The sequence below is a fragment of the Ursus maritimus genome, unplaced genomic scaffold, assembly GCF_017311325.1.
Source record: "Ursus maritimus isolate PB19 unplaced genomic scaffold, ASM1731132v1 scaffold_29, whole genome shotgun sequence".
Classification (NCBI taxonomy): Eukaryota; Metazoa; Chordata; class Mammalia; order Carnivora; family Ursidae; genus Ursus; species Ursus maritimus.
The window spans coordinates 2427150-2454319 of record NW_024425452.1 but is presented as its reverse complement, the minus strand read 5'-3'; the positions used below and the strand labels follow the sequence as shown (position 1 = coordinate 2454319).

Below are 27170 nucleotides of genomic sequence, written 5' to 3'. Positions count from 1 at the left end.
TAGAATTCCTTACTAATTGAAGCTCCCAGAGTTAAGTCTTCTTTATCCCGTCGATTCCTCATAGATTTATTGTTTGTCTAAAAAGTACACCAACTGCCTGCCTTGGTCATTCTTTGTGTCTCAATTTCGTTACTGGGCCTCTGTACACATGTAATAGAAGTTTTTTTCCCTCCTGTTAATGCGCCTCACGTAAATTTAATTCGTCCAGCTAGAAAAACCTTGGCTGGAGGAGAATGTCTTCCTGCCCTTCGGCGCAGTCCATGGGAAACCGGCGGGTGAGAGCAAGGACTGAACGGAGCATCTTAATTGCTGAGCTCGCGGGCAGGGCCCCTAACGGCGCCTTGCACACGGTAAGACAACTCGATAATTCGCTGAGGCTTAAACGCTTCTGGGAAGGCTTCTGACTTCAACTGAGTTCTCAAGAACCAGAGAAGGAATGAGACTTCTACGTTTATAATGGGGAAACACAATCACATAAGGAACGCTGACTACGGACCTTCTCACAGAGTATCCACGCACTGTCCTTGCTCTGGGTTTTTGTCCCCAGAATGCATTTTGTACCTTCAGGGTTCGTACCCACAGGTGGTTCGGACAGACTCCCCACAGGCCCACGGCCCGGAACCCCGGCAGCACCTCTCCTCTACTTTTCCGCTGACGTGTCTTACCAGGATCTACAAGTGCCAGACGCTTGTCTCGCGACAGAGAAGCTCTTTCCTCCTGGTTGAACATTCTATCGATCATCACCATCTCAGCAGACGGGTTGATCCGCTGAAAACGAGAGAGTCTGGTCACTTCAGATGCCTTTTCCCAAGTGCAAACATCCCACTGAATCTTCGAGACAAACGAAGCAACCGGATGTGAAGACTTGGTGTCTAGGTTCTAGTCACGTCCCATGGAGTCCCATTTATCCTTGTCACATAGGGATGCATTTTTTTTTAAATTGTATTTTTGGGGAAAAGGTGATTTCCATTGATTTCTAGAGAGGATGTGAAAACTAAGCCTGCCTTCCTTGCTCCCCCCGCCTCTCTCTGCAGGCACCGCACCTAGCAGTGTCATACTATGCAGACTGATTTTATGCACACACATGCATTGACGTTCTTCTCTGTTTATTTCTGCAAGCAAATGGCAGCAACTATACACACTGGCCTGTATCTTTCTTATTTCCCCCTCTGCTTAATAATATGTTAGAAATCTTTTCATTAGGATGACATTTTTCTTCCTATTCTCACTGTGCTTTCATTGTGTTTTTTTAGTAAGGCTTTCCTTAAAATTTTTTTTTGCTCTACAGAATCAAAGCTTAAATTATATTTGTGAGTCTTATTTAACATGAAAATTCATAGCAGACATAAGATAACTTGACCAAATAAGTGGTCCTTTCCTTAAAAATGATAAGAGTTAAGTCTTTTTGATATCTCAGCATTTTTTTTCTAAAATGGTTGTCAGTATAAGAACAACTATTTCACACTTTGCAGGCACAATTTTAAGTAAATATAAATTATATATATATGTAAATATATGTAAAAAATTATATATATATATATGTAAACACACACACAGACACACATATATTTACACCTTATTGTATATGTAATAATGCAGTTCAACTAAGCTCCCCAGGTACATTTCAAAGTTGATCTTAAACTGGAAACTGCTTCTAAGAGGCCAATTTATAGGTGAAAGACTGTATGATTTCAGATTGCTTCTAAAATCTCAGAATAGCTTTGGTCTTTCTATCATTTCCTGAGGTATCTTCTTTCTCTAATGAACTGGCACATTAAAACTACATTTAACGTTCTGGAGTTAGGCAGTGGCTGATGGCTGCACAAACTTAGGAACATACTAAAACCCATCAAGTTGTACATTTTTAAATCATGCATGAGCTTTATGGCATGTTACTGACCACTCCGTTAAACACAAGATACAGCTATTTTAACATCTGTCATCACCTGGTCTTTTCAGATGTTACTGTGAACAATTTTCCCCACATCTCTGGGCTGGTGAGAGGCAGCCGACAGCATCAGAGTGTGCATGGGGGCCGGGGTCTCAGATGGTCCTGGTCTGTTCCCTAGCTCTGCTAATTGCTCTGAAACTCATGAGCCGTAGGATGTTAGGCAAATTATTTAACCAAAGCCCTGGTTTCCTCATTTGGAACCAGCAGAACCATAGCACTCATCAGGTGTGAGCAAGCATGTCAAGAGCAGCAAATGTCAAGTGTCAGGAGCACCAGTCAGGTGGAAGGTTTTCTACAATCTTCAGCATCTGTGCCTTTGCAATTATGTTGGGACAATGTAATTTCCTGAAGCTTTTTTCTCTCTGAATTACTAGCTGTGACCTGTGGGGTTTTAAAAAACAAATATGCTTGGTAGCATGAATTTTACCATGGCATCTTCTAGAAGCAGGCATCTGTATTTGTTAAGCATAGCTTGGGTCCTTTTTAGGAGCTGAGTGGCAACTGTTTCAAATTCATTGTCGACTTTAAAAAAAGAGAGAGAGAGAGAGAAAATGGTAAGAGAGTGCAAATCACTCACTAGGTCTTTTCTTTCTCAGGACCAAAATGTATTACTCTTCCATCCCTCCAACACGGCTTGCCTGTGCCAGTCTTCACTTCTTAGATTAGCGTTCCTTGTTTAAACGTGCTTTTGCACTTTCCCTCGCTGTCCACTGTTAGGTGACTGGGCAACTCACTGCAGTACTAGCTTATTTTAACTTTAACTAGGGGCCAAAACCAGAATACTTTTAACATCACCTATAAAAGAAAACCATACAGCACAGACATGCAATAAATATCAATGAATAGAGAAGGATCTGTTGGTCTAGATGGTCAAAGCTCCACTCCCTTCCAATGGTATGAAAAACGAGAAAGGAGCTGAACAAGGAGGTCCTACAGTCTGGGCTGGGCAGACCGGTTTTACGTAAGGACACAAACTAGTTCATGACAGGTCACGGTGCTGTGGCACTGTCCTTTGCCTGCCTGTCTCCAAAGACTTCACATTTTCTAACCACTCCGAGTCTTTGCATCCCTGTGTCATGCTGGACCTGGCCCCTATTCCCTGGACCGGCCAGGAAAGCTCCCAGGGGACTGACTGGGGACCGATCTGTGCTCAGATCAGAGACCTCAGCCAGGTAAGCAAGACCGGTGGCTAGGTGAGGGAGGGGTAAGCAGCGGAGGGGCACTGATGGAGCCCAGGCTTGGGAACGGTGTCGGGAAGGAGGGGAGAACGAAGCGGCACAGCAGGGCCAGGCATCAGGATGGACGGGGTTCCGGGCTGGCACGAAGGGGCCTTTATCCTCACCATCTTCGCCAGTTTCTTGACATACAGCAATGCCCTAGGCTCACTGTGGAACTCGAAGAACGCTTTTGGGGGGCTGAAGTATCTACCTCATTCATAAAACTGCTGGTAGCAGCTAAGGGGTTGCGTTCTGCCTAAACACGAGAAATCACTGTGTAGACTACCGACTTCAGAGCCATCCCATCTGCGGCCGGCAGCCCAAACAAAGCTCTGGGTTCACTGCCCCCCCAAACTGGTCAATAAAATGCTCTGACATTTGTGTGTCCCTTCACGGAATATTGAGAAGAGGAAGTCACAACCCTAAACAGGGACCAGGACATTGAGTAAATCGGGAACAAGTTAGGTCTACGATGAAAAATACAAAGACGACCACTCTCTGGGAGCCACAGGGCTCTTGCTCTCCTGTGGGGCATCCACAGGACGGTGCCTGGTGTCACAGGGGCGCTCGGGGGTGACAGCCCGTTTACCTTTCCTCAAGTCTTCCTCTGTGGGCATGGAGCCCTGGCACACGTGGTAGGAGAGGAGCCTCTGCACCGCGTCACTTAGTGATCGGAACTGACTTTTATCAGGCGTCACGGCATGGGCTTGGTCCCTCTGTAACTGCTGGAGAATGCTTTAAAAGAGAAATGGCCGACGTCAGTGGAGATCCACGGCAGGAAATCTAATCGTGATGGCTATTTGCATGCAAAGAAAATAAGACCTACAGGAACGTTATTACTCGTAGGACAGCAGTTCCGTGTTTTCTTCAGTTTCCTACTTTGTACACCATGCTGGGAGTACAGTTTGGTCTGTCTCCACAGGGGACTCACACCATGACCCCGTCCTCAAAACCACGGTGTTCCCACCAACTCCTCACACGGGGGTGCTCACACAGATCTTGGCCAACTAAGCTTATGCTAGTATTTCTGTTCCAAACACACGAGTTTTTCAAACCACGCTTCTCAGAGACCCTTTGGCCAATCAAAGGGTATGTGGACTGCTAAAAAGACAGAGAACTAGTCTCCTTGAGAACAAAAGAGCAAACAGAAGATTCAAACTATATTTGGTACACAGTTGACCCTTTAACAACATGAGGGGGTTTGGGGTGCTGACCCCCTGCATAATCAGATATCAGTATATAACCTGACTTCTCCAAAGCTTTACTAAGAGTCTCCTGTTGACCAGAAGCCTTGCTGATTACATAGTTGACTAATACATATTTTGAACAGTACATGTATTATATACTGTATGCTTACAAAAAAGGAAGCTAAGAAAAACGTTATTAAGAACCTTGTAAGGAAGAGAAAATACATTTGCAGTGCTGCACTGTATTTTTATCGGAAAGCGTCTGCATATAAGCAGACCTGCAAAGTGCAAATCCGTGTTGTTCAGGGGTCACTGTATTTACGGGTCCTAACAGAAGCAAACCGCAGGAAGTTATTTTCAAAGTGTATTTTTTTATAATAATTTTTTCTTATGTTATGTTAGTCACCATACAGTACATCCCTAGTTTTTGATGTAAAGTTCCACGATTCATTACTTGGCGTATAACACCCAGCGCTCCACGCTCAAAGTGTATTTTAAGAAATATTAGCTCTATATTATTATAACCTGACTTCTGTTGTATAGTTATTGAAGGTTAGGAACCTAGAGAAATGTTCAAAATGAGTCATTTCCAAGGGTCACTCACAAAGCTCCTTTAGTTAGCTGTTTCGCAGCAGGTCGCTTTTGTCCTCCTGAGTGGCCGTCCACCTAAAGACAAAACACACCGCTTATCACTCCCTCTGTAGAAACTACGCCGAATACAGTCACACATGAAGGACGCTGTGCTGTGAACACTTTCAACTCCTTATCAAGGGCATATTCTAAGAATGTAGAAGGTACCCTGCTAAAAAATAAAAGAAGCAAGGCCACAGACCCACGTCACAAAGGCACACTGTGTCAAGATCACGGAAAGCTGTACTATCAGCTCCTTGGAAGGACTCAGCTTGTATTTAAAGCCTGAATCCCCAACTCTCTAAACGTACCATTAGATTTTTGGAGAAGTATATCTTGTGGGTACGAACTCCACAAACATCTGAGAATTCAGTGGCTGCTATAGTCTGGGTGTGTGACCCTAGTAGGGCATCTTTTTCTCTTTTTCCCTTTAGGTAATCTCTACACCCAACCTGCGGCTCGAACTTACAACCCTGAGATCAAGAGTCACATGCTCTACCGACCGAGCCAGCCGGGCGCCCCTAGTAGCACTTCTTATATCCACGTTAAGGAAACAAATAAGACTTATGTCAGAACCTGAGAACTGAACCAGATCCTTCACTGAGTATTCTAGGCAGGCCCGCACTATGACAAGCTTCATGAAACTATTAATTGGTGTTTGATGGAGAAGAAACTAAGGGCTCAGTAAGCTGAAAACACGATCCTGGTTGCTACAGCAGAAACATAAAACACACTCAGTATAGGGGCGCCTGGGTAGCTCAGTGGTTTGAGTGTCTGACTTCACTCCAGTCATAATCTTGGGGTGCTGGGATGGAGCCCTGCATTGGGCTTGTGCTCAATGGAGAGTCGGGGAGTCTGCTTGTCCCTCTACCCCCACACCCCGCCACCCCACCATACACTCGCTTTCTCTCTCTCTCTCTCTCAAATAAATGAAATCTTAAAAAAAAAAAAATCTCTTCTATAACTAGGATGAACAGACCCAGGGGCCCCTGGGTGGCCCAGTCAGTTAAGCAGCCAACTCTTAATTTCTGTTCTAAGGTCATGATCTCAGGGTTGTGAGATCGAGCCCCACGTAGGGCTCGGTGCTCAGTGGGGAGTCTGCTTGAGATTCTTTTAATCTGCTACCCACCCTCCGCTTGCAGGTGTGTGCTCTCTCGCTGCCTCTCAAATAAATAAATTAAAAAAAAAGGGGGGGAACAATCCACTTTGAATGAGTGACCATTCATTAGTAAACTACATTTTTTTGAGTACCTACTATGTATTGGCTGCTAGTATATTATTAATTCGTGAGGAAACGACAGTGTTGTAATTTGAGAACTAGAATAGACACATTAATCCCATAAACATTAACATAACACGGCCTGGCCTGCGGGGAAGGTCTTCAGCGAGCACGCTTCTGTGGGCAGACGACGGCAGGCAGCTACTACCAAGCTGGAGATGACATGACTACATCTTCTCTCAGTTATGCTCGGTATTAAGAAGTAGCGACGCAAACGGTCTTCTACCTGCACAGCTGGCTGGCCAGGAGATGATCCAGCTACTTTCTCCTGCTGTGGCTGTGTGGTCCCTAAGGACACTGGCATAACTTTGCTTCCAGAATCCTGCCCTGTTAGAATGAACACATAAGACAACAGAAACAGTCAATCAAGCCCCTTATCTAACCTGTACAGTCCAATGTGTATGGCTCACTGACCATGCGGAAAGGGATTTCTTTATCATGGCTGCTTGCTCTGAGGAAGGAGAACAGGAAGTACATTTATCTCCAAACCTCTAGAGGCAGAGGTCAGGATTAGTAAAGCCTATTTAGGTAGTAAATAGAAACAAATACATAAATAAATGGTAGGAAATAAAAGCGGTCAATACTACAGTTTCAAATTATCTAAGGTCTCAGGAGTAGGCCTCAAACCAGTAATCTGTCAGGATTACCGAACCCCCAGAACGCTCACAAAGTAAGGGATGGAGGCCTAAACAGGGGGCTGACTAGGAGCGCTCCTGCTTTTGTCTTTGCTAGTATTTACTGAGCCGTGCAGATATTCGAAGCTTTAGAAGAAATGGAAGACACAGCCCACAGTATTTTTAGTCTTGGGGGGGAATTCCAAATACAGATAAATAAAGCGACATGAGGATAGTTACAAAGTCACCTGTGTCATATCGTACGAGATTTTATTGTTTCTGAGCAGCACATTTTTTCCATATGATTTAGTGTGTCATAATTTAATTCAAAGTGCTTTTTTTCTTTCTTAGTAGTACATAAAAGGAAGGTTCAGACGCAACATGGTCTCTTTTGGGGGGAAGGGGTACAGGAGGCATGGTCAGAGTGTGGACGAGGTGGAACGGGAAAGGCTGCAGGCAAGAGGAGGGATGGCAGAAGATGTCCTCTGGTTTTGGGGAGACAGGGGACAGCAGAGGGGAGCTTACTACAAAGGCTCCTGACCTGGCAGTGCGGTGTTCAGGAGGCCAGGGATCTGCGCCTGCCTCAGGCCATCTGTGGTCTTGGAAGCAGCAATGGGGGAAGTCTGATTCAAACCTTTTTTCTGAGCCTGTGAAAAATATTGCCAAGAGGAAAAGTTAACTTCATGACTAAAATCTTTAACAGATTACCCAAAACACCAATCAAGCCTGTTAATGCCTACGTGGCATCGACTTTAGGTTGGACTACAAAGCAAAACAAGAATTTAACTTTACTCTCCTATCACACTGGGAGGATTGCAAAGAGCACCCTTTAAAAATCTATGGGCATGTTGAATTTTCTGGACGCCATTCACAGGGATGCTGAGTTGATGCCGGACTGCTTTCTTGCCCCTGGAACCACTGTGTTTGTGGTGCTCAGAGGCAAAGGCTGAGCCCCAAACTCAGTTTCTATCCCTAACAGTTTCTAGCCCCAGTAATTTTCTATCATGCCTGCAGGGATTACGACCCCGACTACCGGATCCTACGTGGGGTCTCCACGGACTCTGAGCACCTGGTCAGGACCCAAGTGCCAACTCCAAACCTTCTGTCAGCACTCACTGTTCGCTGTGTAGACAATCTAAAGTATGTGTCACCCCCTGCCACTGGTATGTCTCTCGTTCATGTCATGTCAACATCAGGTGTAACTGGGAAATGTAAATTCAGCTGAATATTAGCCTGAGGAAAATATTATTAGAAAAAGTAATCTGATGTTTTAATGGGTGTGTGCTTCTTTTCTATAAATGAGGAAGATGAATTAGATGATGTTTGAGGATTGGCGAGTTCCTTTTAGCTCTTAAAAAATCTGTTATTCATTTAAAGTAAGATGACAGGAGCACCCGGGTGGCTCAGGTCATGATCCCAGAGTCCTGCGTGGGGCTCCCTGCTCAGCGGGCAGTCTGCTTCTCCCTCTCCCTGTGCCCCTCCCCTGCTCGTGCACATGCGCACTTGCCCTCTCTCTCTAGTAAATAAAATCTTAAAAAAATAAAGATGATAAAGGGCTTTTAAATTACTCTCAATTTTTAACCTTCTATGTCATTACCACTTCATAGTGCAGCAAGTTTTCAGAGCTGTTTCTCTAGTTTTATATTTTGTATACCAATCGTAGATTTAGAATTTAGTCCAACCATCCCCATGGGGGACTTAAACTATGACCTTGGCCCGATGAAAATGTTCCCACCAACCATTTATGTGAGACCCTGGCAGTACCTGACCATTGGCCAAGTAAGCTCCTGTTACCATTTCTATTCTACACAATTATTTGAAACAATTAATTATTTGGTTCTCTTTTCTAATATAAAAGTGGAGAAGGACTTGACACTACCCAAGAAAGGCTGGAGGAGGTCATTACAAAGTTGGAAATGGTCACCTTGCTCGTCCTTCCATTAGCAGGGAAGGTCAGACCTGCACCTTTCTAGGCAGACAGGTAAAACATTCTTAGTAACAAAACCACAAGGGAAAAAATAATTTTATATATACATGTATAAAATATATATTATATATAATATATACACTTCACAAATGGACTATTTAAGGATACTTTGTTGAGAACTTGGCTCTAAGAACTCTGCTAATATCAGTAGACATCAGTAGACATCTAAAGATGTCTATGGATTAGATCCTATGGATTATCTAGATACCATGTAAACATATAGAAAAACCCCAACAAATCAAAATATTTAGTATGTCAATTTCCCCTTCTGTGGTACACTTTGAAAGAAACCAGTTTGTCCGCAGCTTGGCCCTCAGGCTCCCAGGCCCTGCGACTGGCTGTGCCACACGCCTCACCTGGCTGCGCTCTTCAAGAAACCAATTCCAACCTAGCAAGACGGTATTCATCCAACAATAGGCATTTACCGAATGGGGGAGACGTTGGGTCTGCCCAGCCACACTCTCACCTGGGAATTGCTGCGCTGCCACAGAAACGGGCTGGAGCCAGCAAGGCTGGAGAACACACAAAGGTGTGTGACCTGCCACAGGCACCAAGAGCTAAACTTCCGGAAGGGAAGGAACTCTTTCTCTTCCATCTAAAAGTGCCAGGCCTGGGGCGCCTAGGGACGCTCAGCGGGGTAAGCATCCGACTCTTGATCGTGATCTCAGGATCACTGGGCTCCGTGCTCAGCAGGCAGTCTGCTTGAGATTCTCCCTCTCCCTCTCCTTTTGTCCCTCAACCCCCCCATCAATCAATCAATCAGTCAATCAATCATCAATCAAAGTGCCAAGGCTGCCAGTGGAGCAGTTTCTCTACCCAGGGGGGCACTTTTTCTTAATTGGAACAAAGGCCTTGTAGAGAGCAGCAGAGGCTCTGTCTGGCTACTTCCTCACGTCACCCAAGCCCCGGCTCGCCTGGCCACGCCTTACCGCACCACCATCCAGACTCTCCTGGGAATTTAGGGTGGTGCTGGGGAGTGGGTACCAAGGGCACTGGTACTCAGATGCAGGTTTTTATAGACTAGCTGCATCAAGATCACCTGGGGAGCTTCTGAAATACCAAGTTTCCGGTTCCATCCTTAAGATTCAGAAATCCGATGTGGCACTTAGGAATCCACAATCCTAAAAAGCTCTCCAGTTGATTCTGATGTGTTGCTACGTTTTGGAAACCGCTGCGTTTGCCAGTTTCTGTTAAGTGCTTGGGTAATAATGTACAGCTGGACTGGCCATTTTGGTGGAGAAGACTGAAAGAGAGCGAAGACAGATAGAAGGCCATGCGATCTTGAGTAGGCCAAAAGAAGAGCAGACAGCCTGATTTCGACCTTATAAGGAGGGACACTATACTTCCTGGACATTCTCCCTTGATGCTAAGCGTGTTAGGGTACGTTTCCGAGAGTTGTGGCCCAAAGCCCTTGACTGAGGCATGTGTACCCAGCACTGTGGGAATCACAGAGAAGGCAGCTGAGGGCACCAACACTGTGTCCGGCCTCTGAAAGCTCACCAGGCCACCCAAACGCAATGACCCAGTGCACCGCCATTCTAGCCTCCAACCTCCACTGGGCCCTCGTGCCCGCCCAGCAATCCTTTCTTTCCTCTAGCCAGCTCCTTTGCCCATTTTCCACTGAATGCTATTTCATCATCGTCAAACCTGTAGGCCAGGGGAGAGCTCACTCAACTCTCTCCCACCACAGCCACAACCTCTCTGCATCCCCAGGCGACCTTCCCTGGCTTCTCCCGCTACAACGGCAGGCGCACCCCTCCTCTCTTCTACAAAGAATCCCACCAGTGCTCTGGAATTCACATCCATCTCCTTGCCATCAGCTCTGAAAAAAAGGCTCAAGCTTTTCCCATATCTTGAAAACGAATTCCTTTGACCCCAGCCATCCTGTGGCTATCAGGTACCTTCATTTTTCTGAATATTGGCTGTACTCTTACCACACCTCCTACTCTCTCCTTGGTCTACTCCAGTCTGGCTTCTGCACCTAGCGCTCCAGGGAAACAAGTCTTACCGAGGTCGACAGCTGCGTCCGCGTTGTGAAACCTGTGAGACACCCCGATCCTCACCTCCACCGGCACTCACTCTGCAGGCCTCTGCCCTCCTGCCTGTCACATTCTCTTGTCTCAGCCTCCAAAATGCTGAACCCTATCAGTTCCTCCTCTCTGGAACCTTCTGAGTCTCACTTGTGGACTCTTCTTTCTGTGTCCGTCCCCTAGATATTGAGGTGCTCTGGAATTCTCTTCTGGCCACTTATTTTTTTTTCTTTCTACTCATACGCTCTCCCTGATCCATTTCATCCATTTCTGCCACTTCAGTTACAAGAGGCTGGTCAGTCCCATTGAGTCCACAGTTCGGTCCTATTGTTCGGGGTCTACAGCTGCCATCATACAGCATGGCTGCCCCACGGGTTGTTAGACTTGCGAACAAATCCTAAACTAAACTCCTAACTTCCCTTCAAACCACAGTTTCTTTTCACGTTCTCTAGCTCAGTGAAGCTGGTGTCACGGTCGAGTTTATGTGTCATCCTTATGTCTCCATTACAGCCAATCATCGCAAGTTCTATCTAACCTAACTGTCTCAAATCCATTCCATTCTCACCATCTCTCGTGCCACCAGGCTGGTGTTAGGCTTCAGCATTTCATGCTTCGATTATGACACCGGCTCCTTAACATGACATACAAGGTCCTGTGTGATGTGGTCCTTGCTCACCTTTCCCGCCTAAATCTTCTGCACCTCACCTGAACCGGTTTTCCTGTCCCCTCGCTATCACGGTCTCTTCTCTCACCAGGCTTTTGCACGGCTGTTCCTACTGCTGGAAAGTTCTTTGCTCAGGCCCTTGCTACCTGGGTAACTAACTCTTCCCTCCCCTAGTAGGTCTCAGTCAGAAACCACTATCTCAAGGAAACCTTCCCCAACCGTCCCATCTGAGTCAGAGGCTTCCTTCCTTTCTTTTTTTTTTTTTTAAGGTTTTATTTATGTATCTGACAGAGAGAGACAGCCAGCGAGAGAGGGAACACAAGCAGGGGGAGTGGGAGAGGAAGAAGCAGGCTCCTAGCGGAGAAGCCTGATGTGGGGCTCGATCCCATAATGCCGGGATCACGCCCTGAGCCGAAGGCAGATGCTTAACGACTGCGCCACCCAGGCGCCCCCAGAGGCTTCCTTTCTGAGCCTGGCACTCCGGATTACTTCTCCCAGAGCATCGGAAAACAGTGCACTGTGATTGCCAGTTTATCTGTCTGCCTCCTGCCCTGCAACAGACTGTTGTCTCCTTGGGACTTGGCCCAGGGCTGGCTGTGGCAGGTACTGACATACTGCGGGAGGAAGGAGGGAAGGAGAGAAGGAGGGAAGGAGGGAAGGATGGAAGGAGGGAGGGAAGGAGGGAGGGAAGGAGGGAAGGAGGGAGGGAAGGAGGGAAGGAGGGAGCACTGTCAGTGGTTCTGCACCTAGTGAGCACTATGAACGACAAGTACAGAGAAGATAGCTGGGTGACTGGAAAAGACTTCTTTCTTTTAGGGGCTTTGCGGGGGCGCTGAACGATGGGAAGCATTTCTACCTGCTAGGAAAGGAAGTTTAATGAATACCCATGTCAGTAATGACATGGGGCTCACAATGAGTCTGGCCTAGTCAGGGAGGTGAGGAGGAGGGGTTAGCCCAGCTAAAATGGAGGGTTTCCAACCAGAGAGGCTTAACTGCCAGGCAGGGGTTTGTACTTTCCTCCTGTGGCAATGGGGAGTCTCAGATGATTTGGTTCAGGTCACTAAGCAAATGTTTTAGGAAGATTTTAATGCGGTGGACATCTGCCCTTAGAAAGAGGCCAGAGGCAAATCAATCACCCAGGTAATTGCTACATATGTTGATGTGAGGGTCAGAATGGGCCTTGGGAATCATCTAGCCCAGCGCTTCTCTATCCTGGTTACTCTTTAGAATCACTTGGGGAGCTCTTGAAAAATGCTGATGCTTAGAGCCCATTCTCCAGACCATTTAAATCAGCATTTATGGAGGAGAGGCCCAGGCATCCATATTTTTAAAAAGCTCCCCAGGTGGTTCAATTGCATAGCTAGGGTTCCTCATTTTAGAGAAGAGAAAATCAGGGCTCAGAGAGTTTAAGATACACACTTAGATCACCAAACCAGTCCCTGGCAGAGCGGGACCTACAAGCGAGCTCTGATTCCTAACCCAACCCTTGTGTTTCCCATTACACTGCAGTCCCTCTTTTTTTTTTTTTTTTAAAGATTTTATTTATTTATTTGACAGAGATAGAGACAGCCAGCGAGAGAGGGAACACAAGCAGGGGGAGTGGGAGAGGAGGAAGCAGGCTCCCAGTGGAGAAGCCCGATGTGGGGCTCGATCCCATAACGCCGGGATCACGCCCTGAGCCGAAGGCAGACGCCTAACCGCTGTGCCACCCAGGCGCCCCTGCAGTCCCTCTTAAAGTCTAGCTCAAGGTAAGGATGCAGAAGAGGAGAGAAATGGGAAAGAGTACAGCAGAGCCAGCTAGCAGGTGAAGTCTGCCTTTCTGAGCAATTTGGCCATGCTCTGAACCTCCATCTCCTTGACTGGGAAATGGAAATAGTCACTACTTGTAGCCCCAAGGTAAGGGTTAGCAATAATATGGAGAGCCCTGGGTACTGTACCAGTTGTTAATAATATGATCATTACTTTTATTATTTTGGAAAGAACAGGTGTGAGACAGTCAAAGACAAATCTGTAGAATTTAGTAACTTACTAAAAGTATAGAAGGAGAGAACAAACACCACCTAGATTTTGAAGTCTGGGTGTCTGAAAATCCAGTGGCTCCATAGTAAGGTTGTCAGGCTGAGCTAGAGGGAGGAAGGGAAGGAGGAAGGGGCAGGGAAGGGCTGGAGACCGGCTGTGATCACTCTGGCGACAGCCATGGTGGGTGCTGCTCTCAAGGGATTTACAATCGACTGATTAAATCTTCTAGTGATCTAAGGAGATTTGGACTTAAAATAATTTACTTTTGTTTAATAGGCTAAACTCTTGTAAATCGCCTCCTTTAATCGCCGACTTTTGAATATGAATCTATTTCCAAGAAAGTTTAAATCCTGCAAACTATTCTCTGCATTAAGGGATTTAAGTTCATAGGGCTCTCTGGAGGAATGGTTGATTCTAGGTCTGAGGCAAGGTAATCGGAAGACATGTGCACAGTATCTCAGGCCACAAAGCGCTCAAAGCAGATGGGGCCGCGTCAAAGGTATAGAAGCCAGCTTAAGCAGGCCTCCACTGACGACATTTGGGACACTGTAGGGATTAAAATGAATAATGAAGCAGCAGACTGCAACATTAACTACAAAATGAAGACATGATCTTTTAGAGATCTAAAATATCTTAGTGTCACTGGCTTAGCCTCAAATGACTTTGGGCAGAGGAAGAGGGAGAGTTAGCTGGGGATGTGTGGAATAAGCACAGCCATGAGTTGGTAAGCACTGAAGGTGACACCCCCAAAAAGAGAGAGAGGGAAAGTCAGAGGGAGAAGAAGAAAAAGCTCTTCTTAACGGAACAGTCCCAGCCAAAAACTCTAGATAGGATCATAGAGTTAGGAAATTATTTTGCAACCACCAATGTAATATTCAGGTGAGGCTCCCTGATGGAGTCTCAAATCACCGGTGAGAGATGGGGAAACAGGACAGTCACATGGTCCCAAAGCACCATCTTAGAGGTCATTTCCACTTTACAAAGGGGAAAAGGTACCTCTGAGAACCTGGAGGAGAAACCTGGTAGAAGCCACCTGCACCAAGCGACCACACCCAGAAGTACCAACGACAGGCCCAGCCAGCACTTTGTGTCTGCCGCAACTGTTCAGCTTGCCTCTGCTCGCGAAGACACAATCAGACGACTCCACACTGAGGCCACTCTACAGGACAAATGACCTGGGCTGCTCTAGACCAGAGATGTGACAACAGGTGAAAGCAGTGCTCTTTGACTGGATTCTGGAGTGAAACATTGTTGTAAAGGCCATTACTGGGTCAATCAGAAGACATCTGATACAACTTTACTGTATTAATATTAATTTTTTGGGGTGTGATAGTGATATTGTGGATGTATTGAAGAAGATCCTTGTTCTTATGAGATGGCTCGCGAAGTGTTTAGGGCTAAGGGGTCATGACATTGGTAACTTACTTTCGAGATGGTTCAGAGAAAAAAGGTGTGTGTGTGTGTGTGTGTGTGTGTGTGTGTGTGTAGAGACAGAGAGAGGGACAGAAAAGAGACACACAGTTTAAGCCAATGTTGCAAAAAAACAATGGTAAATCTAGATGAATGGGTTCACTGTACTCTTCCAATTTTTCTATGGTTTGGGAAGTTTTCACACTACAAAAAATGGGGTGAGGACTTGTATTCACTCTGCAAGAAGCTGACTACATTGGTTGCCTGCAGAGAACTGGGTGGCTGGGGGATAGAAGGAGGGAAATTTTCACTATTATATATACCTTTCTGTACCTTTTGAATTTTGAACCAAATAAATGTATGTTCTATATTGAAACCAAAATTTATATTTAGAAACTTATTTCTCACTAGATTTAACCCCTTTACCTTGCCTCAGGATCAAAACTTGCTGTGTTAAATTTTCCCAAATAGACAAACATGGAAAGTCCCTGTGATGGTGTTTTTGTTTATGATGGCATTCTATAAAGTAATTTGTACAGAAATTTTACACAAAAATTATAAAGTAAAATAGAGTCGCTATAAGTGTTTCTGGATGTCCCGAGGCTTTAAATGTTAGGTAACACCTCAGTATTACTTTTCTAACTCATGCTGCCCCCAAGGCTGTATCCTCCTTATTCCAATACACCTGACACCTTAATTGTTCCAGAAAACCTACAGCAGTAACACACTTGACATAATACAAATGACCCAGTTCCCAATTCCCTCTGGCATTAAAAGTCACAAAAAATTACGTAGGAGCTGCCAGTAGAGGCTTCTTATTACCTTTGGATATTGAAACTTTTGGGAGTCAGATTTTTCTCCTTCATCAAGCCATTACTTATATACAGAAAATAAACAAGAGAAAAAGATCATGCTGTGGCTGATTATATATAATTAATTATAACAACAAACATAAAGCAGATCAACAGATGCTGATATAAAATGATCCTCAATTTATGTAGTTACGTAAAAACATCGGCAGTGCACTGCAGACGTAAGTAGGGCTATGTGATATTTGTTACTCTGTACGCAGAGGACATCTCTGGGAGAATATAAAGAACCGAGAAACGGTGGCGGCCTCTGGGAGGAAAACGTGGGCACTGGCAGGAAGACTTATTTTTCACCGTAAACTATGCTGGAACTGTTTTAAGTTTTTACCAACTGCATGTTTTACTTATTTTTAAAAAATACGTAAACATGTTTTGATAAACGCTGTCCAGGTATCATACCTTCTATGTGGGACAAATTTTCAAAACTAGAAGAAAATGAGAATAATCTAATTATACTATCCAGAGAACTGCTATTAATGTTATATTGCATTTCTATTTATGTTATATTGCATTTCTTTCTAATGAAATTTCTGGGTGTTTTTTAAGCAAAAACGTTTTCTGTTTTCTAATTCAACATACTGTCTCTCTCTATCATTTTTCTAAAGCGAAAACAAATTGTTTATTAAACATACATTTTTTTAAAAAAAGTAGGCTCCATACCAACCATGGAGCCCGATGCGGGGCTTGAACTCTCAACCACCAAGATCAAGACTTGAGCTGAGACCAAGAGTCAGTCGCTCAGGGGGCGCCTGGGTGGCGCAGTCGTTAAGCGTCTGCCTTCGGCTCAGGGCGTGATCCTGGAGTTCTGGGATCGAGCCCCACATCGGGCTCCTCTGCTAGGAGCCTGCTTCTTCCTCTCCCACTCCCCCTGCTGTGTTCCCTCTCTCGCTGGCTGTCTCTATCTCTGTCGAATAAATAAATAAAATCTTAAAAAAAAAAAAAAAAGAGTCAGTCGCTCAACTGACTGAGCTACCCAGGCACCCCTACATTTATTTTTTTAAGTAAGCTCTATGCTTCAACCCACGACCTGAGTTAAAGAGTCCTATGCTCTACTGACTGAGCCAGTCAGGCGCCCCTCTTCATTAAACATTTAAAAGCACATTTTAAATATTTCAAATTTAAATGTACATTTAAAATATTTTGTAAGCCTTTCCCCAAATCTTTAAGTTATTTTTTTAAAGATTTATTTATTTATTTTAGAGAGAGAGAGCACAAGCAGGAGGGGCAGGGAGAGGGAGAGAGGATCCCAAGCAGACTCTGCACTGAATGCGGAGCCCAACGTGGGGCTCGATCTCACGACCCTGAGGTCACTACCCAGCCACAACCAAGAGCTGGAGGCTCAACTGACCAAGTTATTTTTTGAAAATATTTTATTTTATTTTATTTATTATTTATTTACTTACTTTCATATACAAAGATTTTATTTATTCCATGCCCAGTGTGGAGCCCAACAGGGGGCTTGAATTCACGGCCTTGAGATTAAGACCTGAGCTGAGATTGAGTTGGACACTTCACCAACTGAGTCATCCAGGTGACCCAAGATTTTATTTTTTTTAAAAAGTAATTTCTGTGCCCAATGTGGGGCTTGAACCTACAACCCCAAGATCAAGGGTCCCACACTCCACTGACTAAGATAGCCAGGCACCCTTTGAAAACATTTTTTTTCCCCAAAAAACATTTTAAATAGCTGCATACCATTCATCACAGCTGATGATTCTATTATTAGACATTTGGGCTTATATTTTTTTAATTTATATTATGTTTTTTTAATTTTTAAAAATATTTAATATATGTATTTGTCAGAGAGAGAAAGAGGGAGAGCACAAGCAGAGGGAGCAGCAGGCAGAGGGAGAAGCAGATTCCCTGCTGAGCAAGGAGCCTGATGTGGGGCTTGATCCCAGGACCCAGCGATCATGACCTGAGCCGAAGGCAGACGCTAAACCGACGGAGCCACCCAGGCGCCCCTAAAAGTTTTTTAGAAAACTTTTTAGGAACCAAAGTGTAGAAGAGTATCTACAGCACCCTATACTTTGAATAAGAAAGCAAGGGAAGTAAGAAACCATACATGCGTCTGCTCATGTGTGTGAAAATAAACATAGGATAATGCAACTAGAGATGAATGAGATCGGTGACGACAGAGGCGGCTGAGAACTGGCAGGGAAAGATGGAAGGGTGGGAGAAGGGTAGAGTGAGGTGCTCCAGGTACACTTTCTGCAGAGCCCTGGCTTTTGGAACCATGCTAATGGGTCACACTTTCAAAAGAAATTAAATAGGCAAAATCAACAAGCATAGTGGGGAAAGACGCCTACAATGAAATATGAACAGAAGCAACTAAGCAGAACTACATTTCAAATGAATAGCATAACTACACCAAGGGGGGGAGTACTAAGACAAGTAACTGTCACATGCAGTACTTTGAAAGATTTATTTATTTAGGGACGCCTGGGTTGTTCAGCAGGTTAAGTGCCTGCCTTCGGCTCAGGTCATGATCCCAGGGTCCTGGGATCGAGTCCCGCGTTGGGCTCCCTGCTCAGCGGGGAGTCTGCTTCTCCCTCTGCCTGCCGCTCACCCTGCTTGTGCTCTCTCTGACAAATAAATAAAATCTTTAAAAAAAAAAGAGATTTATTTATTTATTTTAGAGAGAGAGTGAGCACACATGCACAGGGCAGGGAGGGGCAGATGGAGAGGGAGAGAGACACTTAAGCAGACTCCCTGCTCACCGCAGAGCCCAATGTGGAGCTCGATCTCATGACCTGAGATCACGACCTGAGGTGAAACCAAGAGTCGGATGCTTAACCGACTGAGCCACCGCGGTGCCCCATGAACACAGTATTTTGATGATATACCTTTAGGCTAAAGACAGAACTGCAAACTGGTGCTGATGTCTCATCAGTAGGTTTGTTTTTCATAGTGGTATGGATGAGCAATTCTGAAACTATTTTCTGTGTATTCTGGGATTGAGCAAATAAGTAAATATATTGTGGAGTTGCTTTCTCACGGTTAGAAAAGAGGAAACATGGAAGATGTTTGGAAATGGAAAAGAAGGAGTCTTGAATAATGAACCCAGTGGTCCTGGATTAGAATTCGAAGTATCAATATGAACTCTTTTCTTTCTTTCTTTCTTTCTTTCTTTCTTTCTTTCTTTCTTTCTTTCTTTCTTTCTTTCTTCCTTACTTCCTTCCTTCCTTCCTTTCTTTCTTTCTTCCCTTTCCTTTTCTTTTCTTCTTTTCTTTTTCTTCCTTCCTTCCTTCCTTCCTTCCTTCCTTCCTTCCTTTCTCTCTTTCCTTCCTTCCTTCTTTCCTTCCTTCCTTCCTTCCTTCCTTCCTTCCTTCCTTCCTTTTATTTATTTATTTACAGGGGGAAGGGGCAGAGGGAGAGAGAGAGAGAGAATCTTTGGCACACTCCGTGCCCAGCGCGGATCCCAACATGGGGCTCCATCTCACTACCCTGAGATCATGACCTGAGCCAAAACCGAGAGTGGGATACTTAACCAACTGAGCCACCCAGGCGCCCCTGAACTCACTGTTTTTAATATGGACTGATCTATAAATAGCTACAGATGTTGGGTGTGTATAAAGATATGTAGGCCAGTTGCAATGAACATGCAGTGCTCAGATCTTGGTTTTTAAAAACTGTTCTCCACTAGAAGGAATAAATCTCCTTAAAGAAATGGCTGATTCCAGGGCAGAGGCGGGAAAGTAAAAAATGAACATGGAACATCTTGTTTTGCCAGAAATTAAAGAAAGTGCTCAAGGCATGATGGAAACGTGTCAGAAGGACCAGTAGCCAATTTGGAGGGGTGCCCAATGGCCATCAAAGGCACGAGCATCAAGATAAGTGACTACAACAATTTATAACTGACTGAATAAAATAAGAATTTATGAGGGGGCACCTGGGTGACTCAGTCGGTTAAGTGTCTGCCTTTGGCTCAGGTCATGATCTCAGAGTCCCGGGATCGAGGCCCGCACTGGGGCTTCCTGCTCAGCGGAAGTCTGCTTCTCCCTCTCCCTTTGCCCCCTCCCCCTGCTTGTGCTCTCTCTCTCTCTCTCAAATAACTAACCAAATAAATAAAATCTTTAAAAAAAAAAAAAGAATCTGTGAGTCCATACTGATATAGACAAACACATAAGTAAAAGGGGAAAAGGAAAACTTTCTTAGAGTAATAATGCCAACAATTAATGTAGAACAACTGACGGAATTAGACCATCTCTATTTGGTGGCCATCACAGTAATAGCTGATTCCGCAATAACGGATTCGGTCAGGATTTATCAATGGAAGCTTAACATAGCGTGTGCAAGTTTGAGCAGCTGGATACCTAAACAGAGTCAACGTATCCCCTAGAAGAAACTTATTAAGAAGCATCAGATACCATCTCAAGCAAGTGTTCAAAGTTTACGCCACCAGTAATGGGACAAGTCCGTATTGTGAGGACATGCCACTTCTGATGTAAACATATACGTCAATAATATCAAAAATGTATGACCTGAATCTAATCATGAGGAAACAGCAGAGAAACCTGGATCGAGGGACATTCTACAAAATAACTGGTTTGTACTGTTCGAAAATATTAAGGTCATAAAAGACAAAGAAAGATGGAGAACCTGTTCCAGATTCAAAGACATGACGACAAAATTAGACAGTGATCCTGGAGCATAAACACAAAACAATGTAATTTTTTTCCCTTCTTGCCGTAAGGACTGTTCTTGGGAAAACGGACTAAATTTGGATAAGGTCTGTAGATAAGGTGATAATATTGTAATCATGCTAATTTCTTGATTTTGATAACTGTATAATCTATGGTTATATGGAAGAATGTCTCCATTTTTAGAAAATACACACCGAAGTCCTGTCTCCGTTTTTAGGAAATACATACTGAAGTCCAAAATATTTAGGGGTAAAGAGGCATTCTGCCTGCAATTTACTCTCAAAATTGTGTGTGTGTGTGTGTGTGTGTGTGTGTGTGTGTGTATGAGAGATAGAGAGTGAGTTCAGGGGGAGAGGAAGAGAAGGATAAAACGAATGGTAGTAAAACATTAACATTTGGGGAATCTTGGTGAAGGGTATATGAAATTCCTTATACTATTCTTGCAACTTTAACTTTCCTAGAAGTCTGGCATTATTTCGTAACACACACACAATACACCTTTGACACTGAAAGTAATGCATTGGATATCCTTGATCATAAATAATCTTTGTTTCCTTAGGATATACTGATGTACTTGGCACAGAGAGGTTTTTGAATACTTGTAAATGTGGAGGAGCAAGGCAGTGGAAAAGGAGGACAAAGGAAGGTCAACCACAGGGGTGAAGGCAGGGTGTGGAGCTGGAACGATGGGCCGTGCTCAGGAGGAATAGGAAGAAGAAGCTAGAGGAGTTCAAGGATCGGCGGGCAGATGGGGGCAGGGCAGTGGGAACGAAAGCTGATGACATTTGAGATGCTTTTCAGAAACATAATCCTTCTGTGGGTTTACCAGTTGCCCATGGTAATTTGGGATTCTTCCCTCTATATGCATCCCTCTGGCGCAGGCCAGTTACCCACTGATGAGTCACACTGAGTCCCTGGGCCTTTCCCGTTGGCACCTAAGAAGCAGCCCCAAGTTCTTGGCCCAGCCCACAGTTATATGACCTAGTGGCTTACTCCATGATGTAAGTACATAATCTACACTAAGCTTTCATTTTAAATGCCCATAATACATTTCCTCAAGTATATGTATCAGTGGGCTCTCATTGAGTATTTGCTATTTGCTGTTAGGGACTCCACTAAGCGCTTTATTTGGATTACCTCATTTAATCGCCCCAATTACCCCATGGAATGGTACTAGTATATGTCTATTTCACTGATGAGGAAAACTAGGTCTAGTGAGGTAAGTTAAGACTTGCTCTATGTCATAAAGCTTAGAGTCAAATCCGAGTCTGACTCGAGTCCCCACTCCAAAACACAATGCTAGGATAGATAAAGCATTTTAATTAGGAAGAGTAAAGGTAACCAATCATAGGGTGAAAACTGGAAGTTAATAAACTGGGAGCCTAGAATGAAAACGATATTCTGTGAAATACACATTCCATTTGTTCTGCTCCGTAATCCTCCAAACACGCGCGTGATAAAGCAAACATACCTGACAGAAGAACTGCTGCTGGCTTCCTGATCCAGGTGTGTTACTGAAGGTGCTGGTAGATTTGGAAGAAGAAACTGGAAGACGATGAGACACACTGACCGGTACTGGAGTCCTGTTTGGCTGGGTCAGCTGATCTCCCGTAAAGTTTGATCCTGATGTGCCCGACTGAACCGCAGACCCAAGACTGGGATGGGCAGTGCTGGAGGAGCTGACAACAGGGAACCGACTAGGTCCTGCCATGCTGGTCACCGAGGGCATGGGGGTGAAGCCAGGTCTTCCTTGGGAGACGCTGCTCTGCCCGGGGGACAGGTGTAACACGGTTGGCGACGCCTGCTGCAAGGGCATCTGTCCACCGACGATCTGAGGAGAGGCGTGATTGACTATCACTGGGCTTCCAGAGGCGGCAAACGTCTGCCCAGACACTAACTGGACGGTGGCATTCTGGTTGGTCAGCATCTGCCCAGAATACGGTTGGTTGGTCCTGAGCATGTTGGAAGAGTTTCTGTTCAACATGACATGCTCTGAGGCCACTTGGCCGGAGATGAGCTGAGAAGGTTGAGTCTGAAGCAGTTGCCCATTTATGGTCTGGACGTGGTGTACCGAGTTGGAACTGACGGAAAGGCTTGTGGGTATGAGGAACTGACTTTGGGGTGTATGAGGCTGGCCCATGGGAGAATGAATAACGATACTACCCCCGGCACTGCTCACTGCCTGTGAGGTGACTGGTTTTCTTGTGTTCTGTTGGTTTACAATGTTCACAGACATGTGCGGACCAACTACGGAGCCCTGGGGTGAGCTGGCAGAGGCAAAAGAGATCCCTTGTTGAACGTGGTGCTGCTGTATTCCCAAATTGTTCACATTGTACGTATTCTGCTGACCCATCTGGATAGGCTTTGGCTGGATATTAATTGGGACTTTATTTGAATTAGGCGCAAGACCCCTCTGAATGATGATGTTATGCACGGGCAAAGATGTCTGAAAGTTTGTGCTGTTAAACGGAACGGTGACAGGCTGTGCCACCGGGCTGGAACCGGAGTTCCCAAACAATGAGTTGCCGTTAGGAGTCTGTCTATGGACCAGGAGCCCTCCACTCACATTTGAGGGGGCTTGCTGCCCGCTGCCCTTCAGTATGATTTGGGATCCATCTAGGTTATTAATAGTCATCATGGAAGGTTGATTACCAAATGACCCAATTAGCTGTATTTGACCAGAGCCGCTAATCTGACTGCTGTTAGACAGATGCTGGCTGGGAACACTGATCCCCACGTGTTGCATAAAGCCATGTTGCACACCCACCGTATTGCTTGCAGACGATGCTCCCACAGGCACGTGAGTCACCCCTATAGGCTGCAACGTCTGACCTGAGTAATTTGAAACATTAGAAGCCTGAGTAAAGGATGCTGATGAAGAAGGATGAAGCTGAGCTTGTGCGAACTGCTGGCTTGACCCTACGCTGGCGTCCAAATATGCCTCTTCGGCCAACGTCTGTTCAGTGATATTGGCCTCCTGCAAGGATTTCTGAAGAATGTCGAAAGGTTGGTCCTCACTGAGATCAGGAAGAGGAGAAGACTCAAGTTCATCTTCCAGAAACTGAAGGCTACTTGAGAGTGGCAGTCCATCACTGGGCCCTTCTCCAAGCTGGTTGCTTACAGCTTTGAGGGATGACTTAGGATCAGCATTCTACAACAATAAGCAGTGTGTTACCTGGCATAGCGAACCTTCGAAAGAGATTCTTAAAAACAAACAAGCGATAAAACCAAAAACCAAGCAAACAAACAATAATAGTAAAAAGCACCTCCCTTTTGAATAGGATAAAGCCTAACAGTCTGCTTTTCAGGCACGACTCTCCAAAGTGCTCCGCTTATTCTGCTATTTCTATTTCCTCAGTAATGTCTGACATTGCTTCTGTTAAGTGTACGCATTCATTGCTCTGGTAAAATATTTTATTGAAAATAGATAAATAGCAGGAACATACTGATGACTACCTGGAGTTTAGCTTCATTTTTTGAGATACTGGCACACATTTGATTTTTCAGAACTGCCCCCAGACCAGGGCTTGAGTGGGACTCAGCCCAGGGTGCGTGTGTATCCAGGAGATGGCCATGGCTGGTCCTCTGTACGATGGGAGTCCGAGTGAGTTTTGGGCGTTCTGGGTATTGTTCTGTTAGAGGTCTAGAAGGTAGCCCAGAGTTAGCCCTCTCTTTCGAGGCTTCTCAGACCCCCACCCCTAGTTCTAACCCCTAACACCCCAGGCAAGACTAGTCGAGACAAAAACAAGCTTCCCACATAAAATGAGTGAATGGTCGTTTGATTTCTTAGAAGGAATCAGCCTATCATGACGCTTTCAAAACTACTTCAGTGTTCTATTCAAAAATAAAAGTCCATCAATAGTTTATTTATCAAGCACCCACTTCTGTGTGAGTTTCTGTCCTTAAAGGAGCCCTTAGGAATGGGCATTCCAACTAGGGACAACACAGGCATATGAAGAGAACTGAACGTGATAAATAAGATACACTCCACCGTCCAGCTGGTTTTGGGGGGACAGGTCAAGATTATAAAAGGAAATATATGGAATCAACAGCTATTTAAGATAAGGTGGAGGTGATATGAATGTACTTCACACTACTGGACTGTATGCTTAAAATGGTGATGATCTGGTGTATTTCGTAAATGTTTAAACACAATTGAAAATTTAAAAAAAGAAGAGAAAAAAATCAAAAACAGGTCAGTGAAGAATAAGAGTTCCAACTTGTAAAACTGTAGAGATTCTGAGCTCTTGGCAAATAAGGTGTTGGGGGCCAGATGATGGGAAGAACTTGGTAGAAAAGCCAAGACTAGTTCATTTGACCCTCAATCAACCATCAGTTGAAGTGGGACCAACGTGGCAGGACTTAAACAGTCATTTGAAAGGGTGTGGGGAAAGCAACTGAAAGCAAGGTGGTGTGTTTTTGTTTTTGTTTTTTGTTTTTTGTTTTACAGTTCAGTACCTAGACAACCATGGGCATCTCCACAGTGGTCATACACAGTTTAGTGTTTTTATAACATGCAAACTAACAGACCATAAGTTTGATCAGCCATGTTTTTCAGAGCTTTAAAAATATTTCTACTATACCTGACATGATGTAATAAAAATACCCAATACATACATACTGAATGAAGCAGTCTGAAAAGTTAGAATTAATACTCACATGGAAGGGGAAGGGTTGGTAAATAAAAATCATTAACGTTGAGGGACAGGCTAAATATCTACTTTATGGGCTTAATGGTACCACATGAAGTTATTATTCAGAATGAATTTCAGAAATGCTCCTGGTTCACAAGCCTTATAGGAGATCGGTGTTGTGACTTTAAAGCCTCCCCTAGCATGTGGAGGTGTCTCGCATGATACGATCCGACCTACCTTACACACACTCAAATACTTGAAAGAACTGTGCACTCCCAAGGACCTTCCGAATACTACTCTGTGTTATAGATGAAGAAAATTAAGGCCCTTCTGGTAAGTTAACATTTATTGAGCACTGCACCAAGTGGTTTCCACGGACTAGTCAATTAATGTTAACCAACCTAGGAGGTAGTTCTATTATTCTCCTGGTTTCTGAACCTTACAGAGACGGAGTGATAGATCCAAGGTTACATGGCTAGTAAGCGGTAGAGTGAAGACTCAAACCTGGGCAGTCTGACTCTGGGCTACCGTCTGCGATAGAAGAAGGCACTTGAAAAGATGAAAGGAACACAGGCTTAGCCACAGGTATCCGCATGTAGTCTGCAAGCAGGACTTCCCTATCCCCCAGAGGTCAGGTTTCTTGTCTAGATGCTCCTAGAGCTTGAGAATATGGGATCAAGAGTGGGCCACCCGAGGGCGAATCCTAGCTCTGCAACCCCCGGCTGCAGACTTGTGAGTGGCTACTACCCTCTCTGTGCTCTAGCTCCTTCAGGTGCAAATGCAGATCGTAACAGAACCCACTCCACGGGGTTACCGGCGGATCGATGTGGTTAACCACGCTAACGTGATCAGATGATTAGTATGATTAGTAAGTGACTACAATTAATAATTTAGTTAAAGCTTTGTGAAAGGTCTAAAACTTTCTAATGTGACTTTCTTAGGTTATCACATTTTGGAGTCAAATGGCAAAGGAAATCTCATATATAGCTTATCGGAATCGACGAAGTGAAAGGAGACAATGCCAACATCATTCAGCAGATCCTCCCTCCGTGTCAATTACAGAAGACAAGGCAGTAACTCTCATCAAGATCCAAAGGCAATGAAAGCCTCGATTCACAAGCCACCAATGAGACACAAACACTTTATCGCTAGATTCCGTTTCCAATACTCACACTGGAGTTGGCGAAAATCGAATTTGAATTGGCTGCAGAATATCCTGCATTAGTCAAGTCATCATTGCTCTGCAAAGGTACAAATTCGATAAGGTGAGATTACTTTAACTGTAAAGAAGAGACAAAATTTATATCTGTGATGTTCTAAGTATGACTTACAGATTTATTACTAGGTCCATGTAGAAAATAGTTCAATGCTTGTGGGTCTCTGGAAAACAGCAACAAAGAAAGGAAAACAGCAAATAAATACGTGACCTATATTTGGGATTCATTTTCACTAGGGTAAGAAGAAAATGACGTATTAGCTTGAATAAAATTCTCTCCCTATTTTTAAACAATTTTATTAATAGGGTTTTTTGTTGTTGTTGTTTTATTACTGATTTCTTCATGATGTTCCATTTCCTATTATCACTCATGTCTGCCTCCTGGGATTTGTTAGAAGGTAAATTTAATATATTATGAATCCTATCCTATCCAAATATTTTTGTCTCTTTATTTGCTAATCCATATTCTTGTTGATTTTCATTTTAAAAACCCACCTTTTTTTTTTTTTAATTAAAAAAAATCTCTACTGCCAACATGGGGCTTGAACTCATGACCCCGAGATCAAGAGTCACATGCTCCACCGACTGAGCCAGCCGGCACCCCAAAAACCTATCCAGTTTTTCATATGCTTATTAGGTTGTTTTAGTACAGCAAACCTCACACGTTTGATTTACCCTGATTTTGGAATGAGCATCTTACCCGATAAGATCAAGGAGACACGAGTCATCATCATCATCCATGACAACTATAAGAACAGGAATAAAGAAAGTGCTGGTTAGCAAAGCAGATGAAAGCCAGGAGCATCGATACATCAAA

General features: G+C 44.4%; 1 protein-coding gene across 1 annotated transcript in view; it reads right to left on the bottom strand.

The window, feature by feature from the left end:
- BICRAL (BRD4 interacting chromatin remodeling complex associated protein like) overlaps positions 1 to 27170 on the bottom strand; it is a 73070-nt gene that overhangs the window by 9222 nt on the left and 36678 nt on the right. Inside the window, exons 2-11 of the mRNA XM_040643489.1 lie at positions 27054 to 27099; positions 26469 to 26517; positions 26310 to 26378; positions 21975 to 23654; positions 7420 to 7525; positions 6491 to 6591; positions 4960 to 5021; positions 3758 to 3903; positions 2379 to 2473; positions 666 to 768 (exon numbers count right to left, since the gene is read on the bottom strand). Coding sequence (XP_040499423.1) covers positions 666 to 768; positions 2379 to 2473; positions 3758 to 3903; positions 4960 to 5021; positions 6491 to 6591; positions 7420 to 7525; positions 21975 to 23654; positions 26310 to 26378; positions 26469 to 26517; positions 27054 to 27094 — 2452 coding nt within the window. The 5' untranslated portion in view covers positions 27095 to 27099. The remainder of the gene's footprint in view (positions 1 to 665; positions 769 to 2378; positions 2474 to 3757; positions 3904 to 4959; positions 5022 to 6490; positions 6592 to 7419; positions 7526 to 21974; positions 23655 to 26309; positions 26379 to 26468; positions 26518 to 27053; positions 27100 to 27170) is intronic.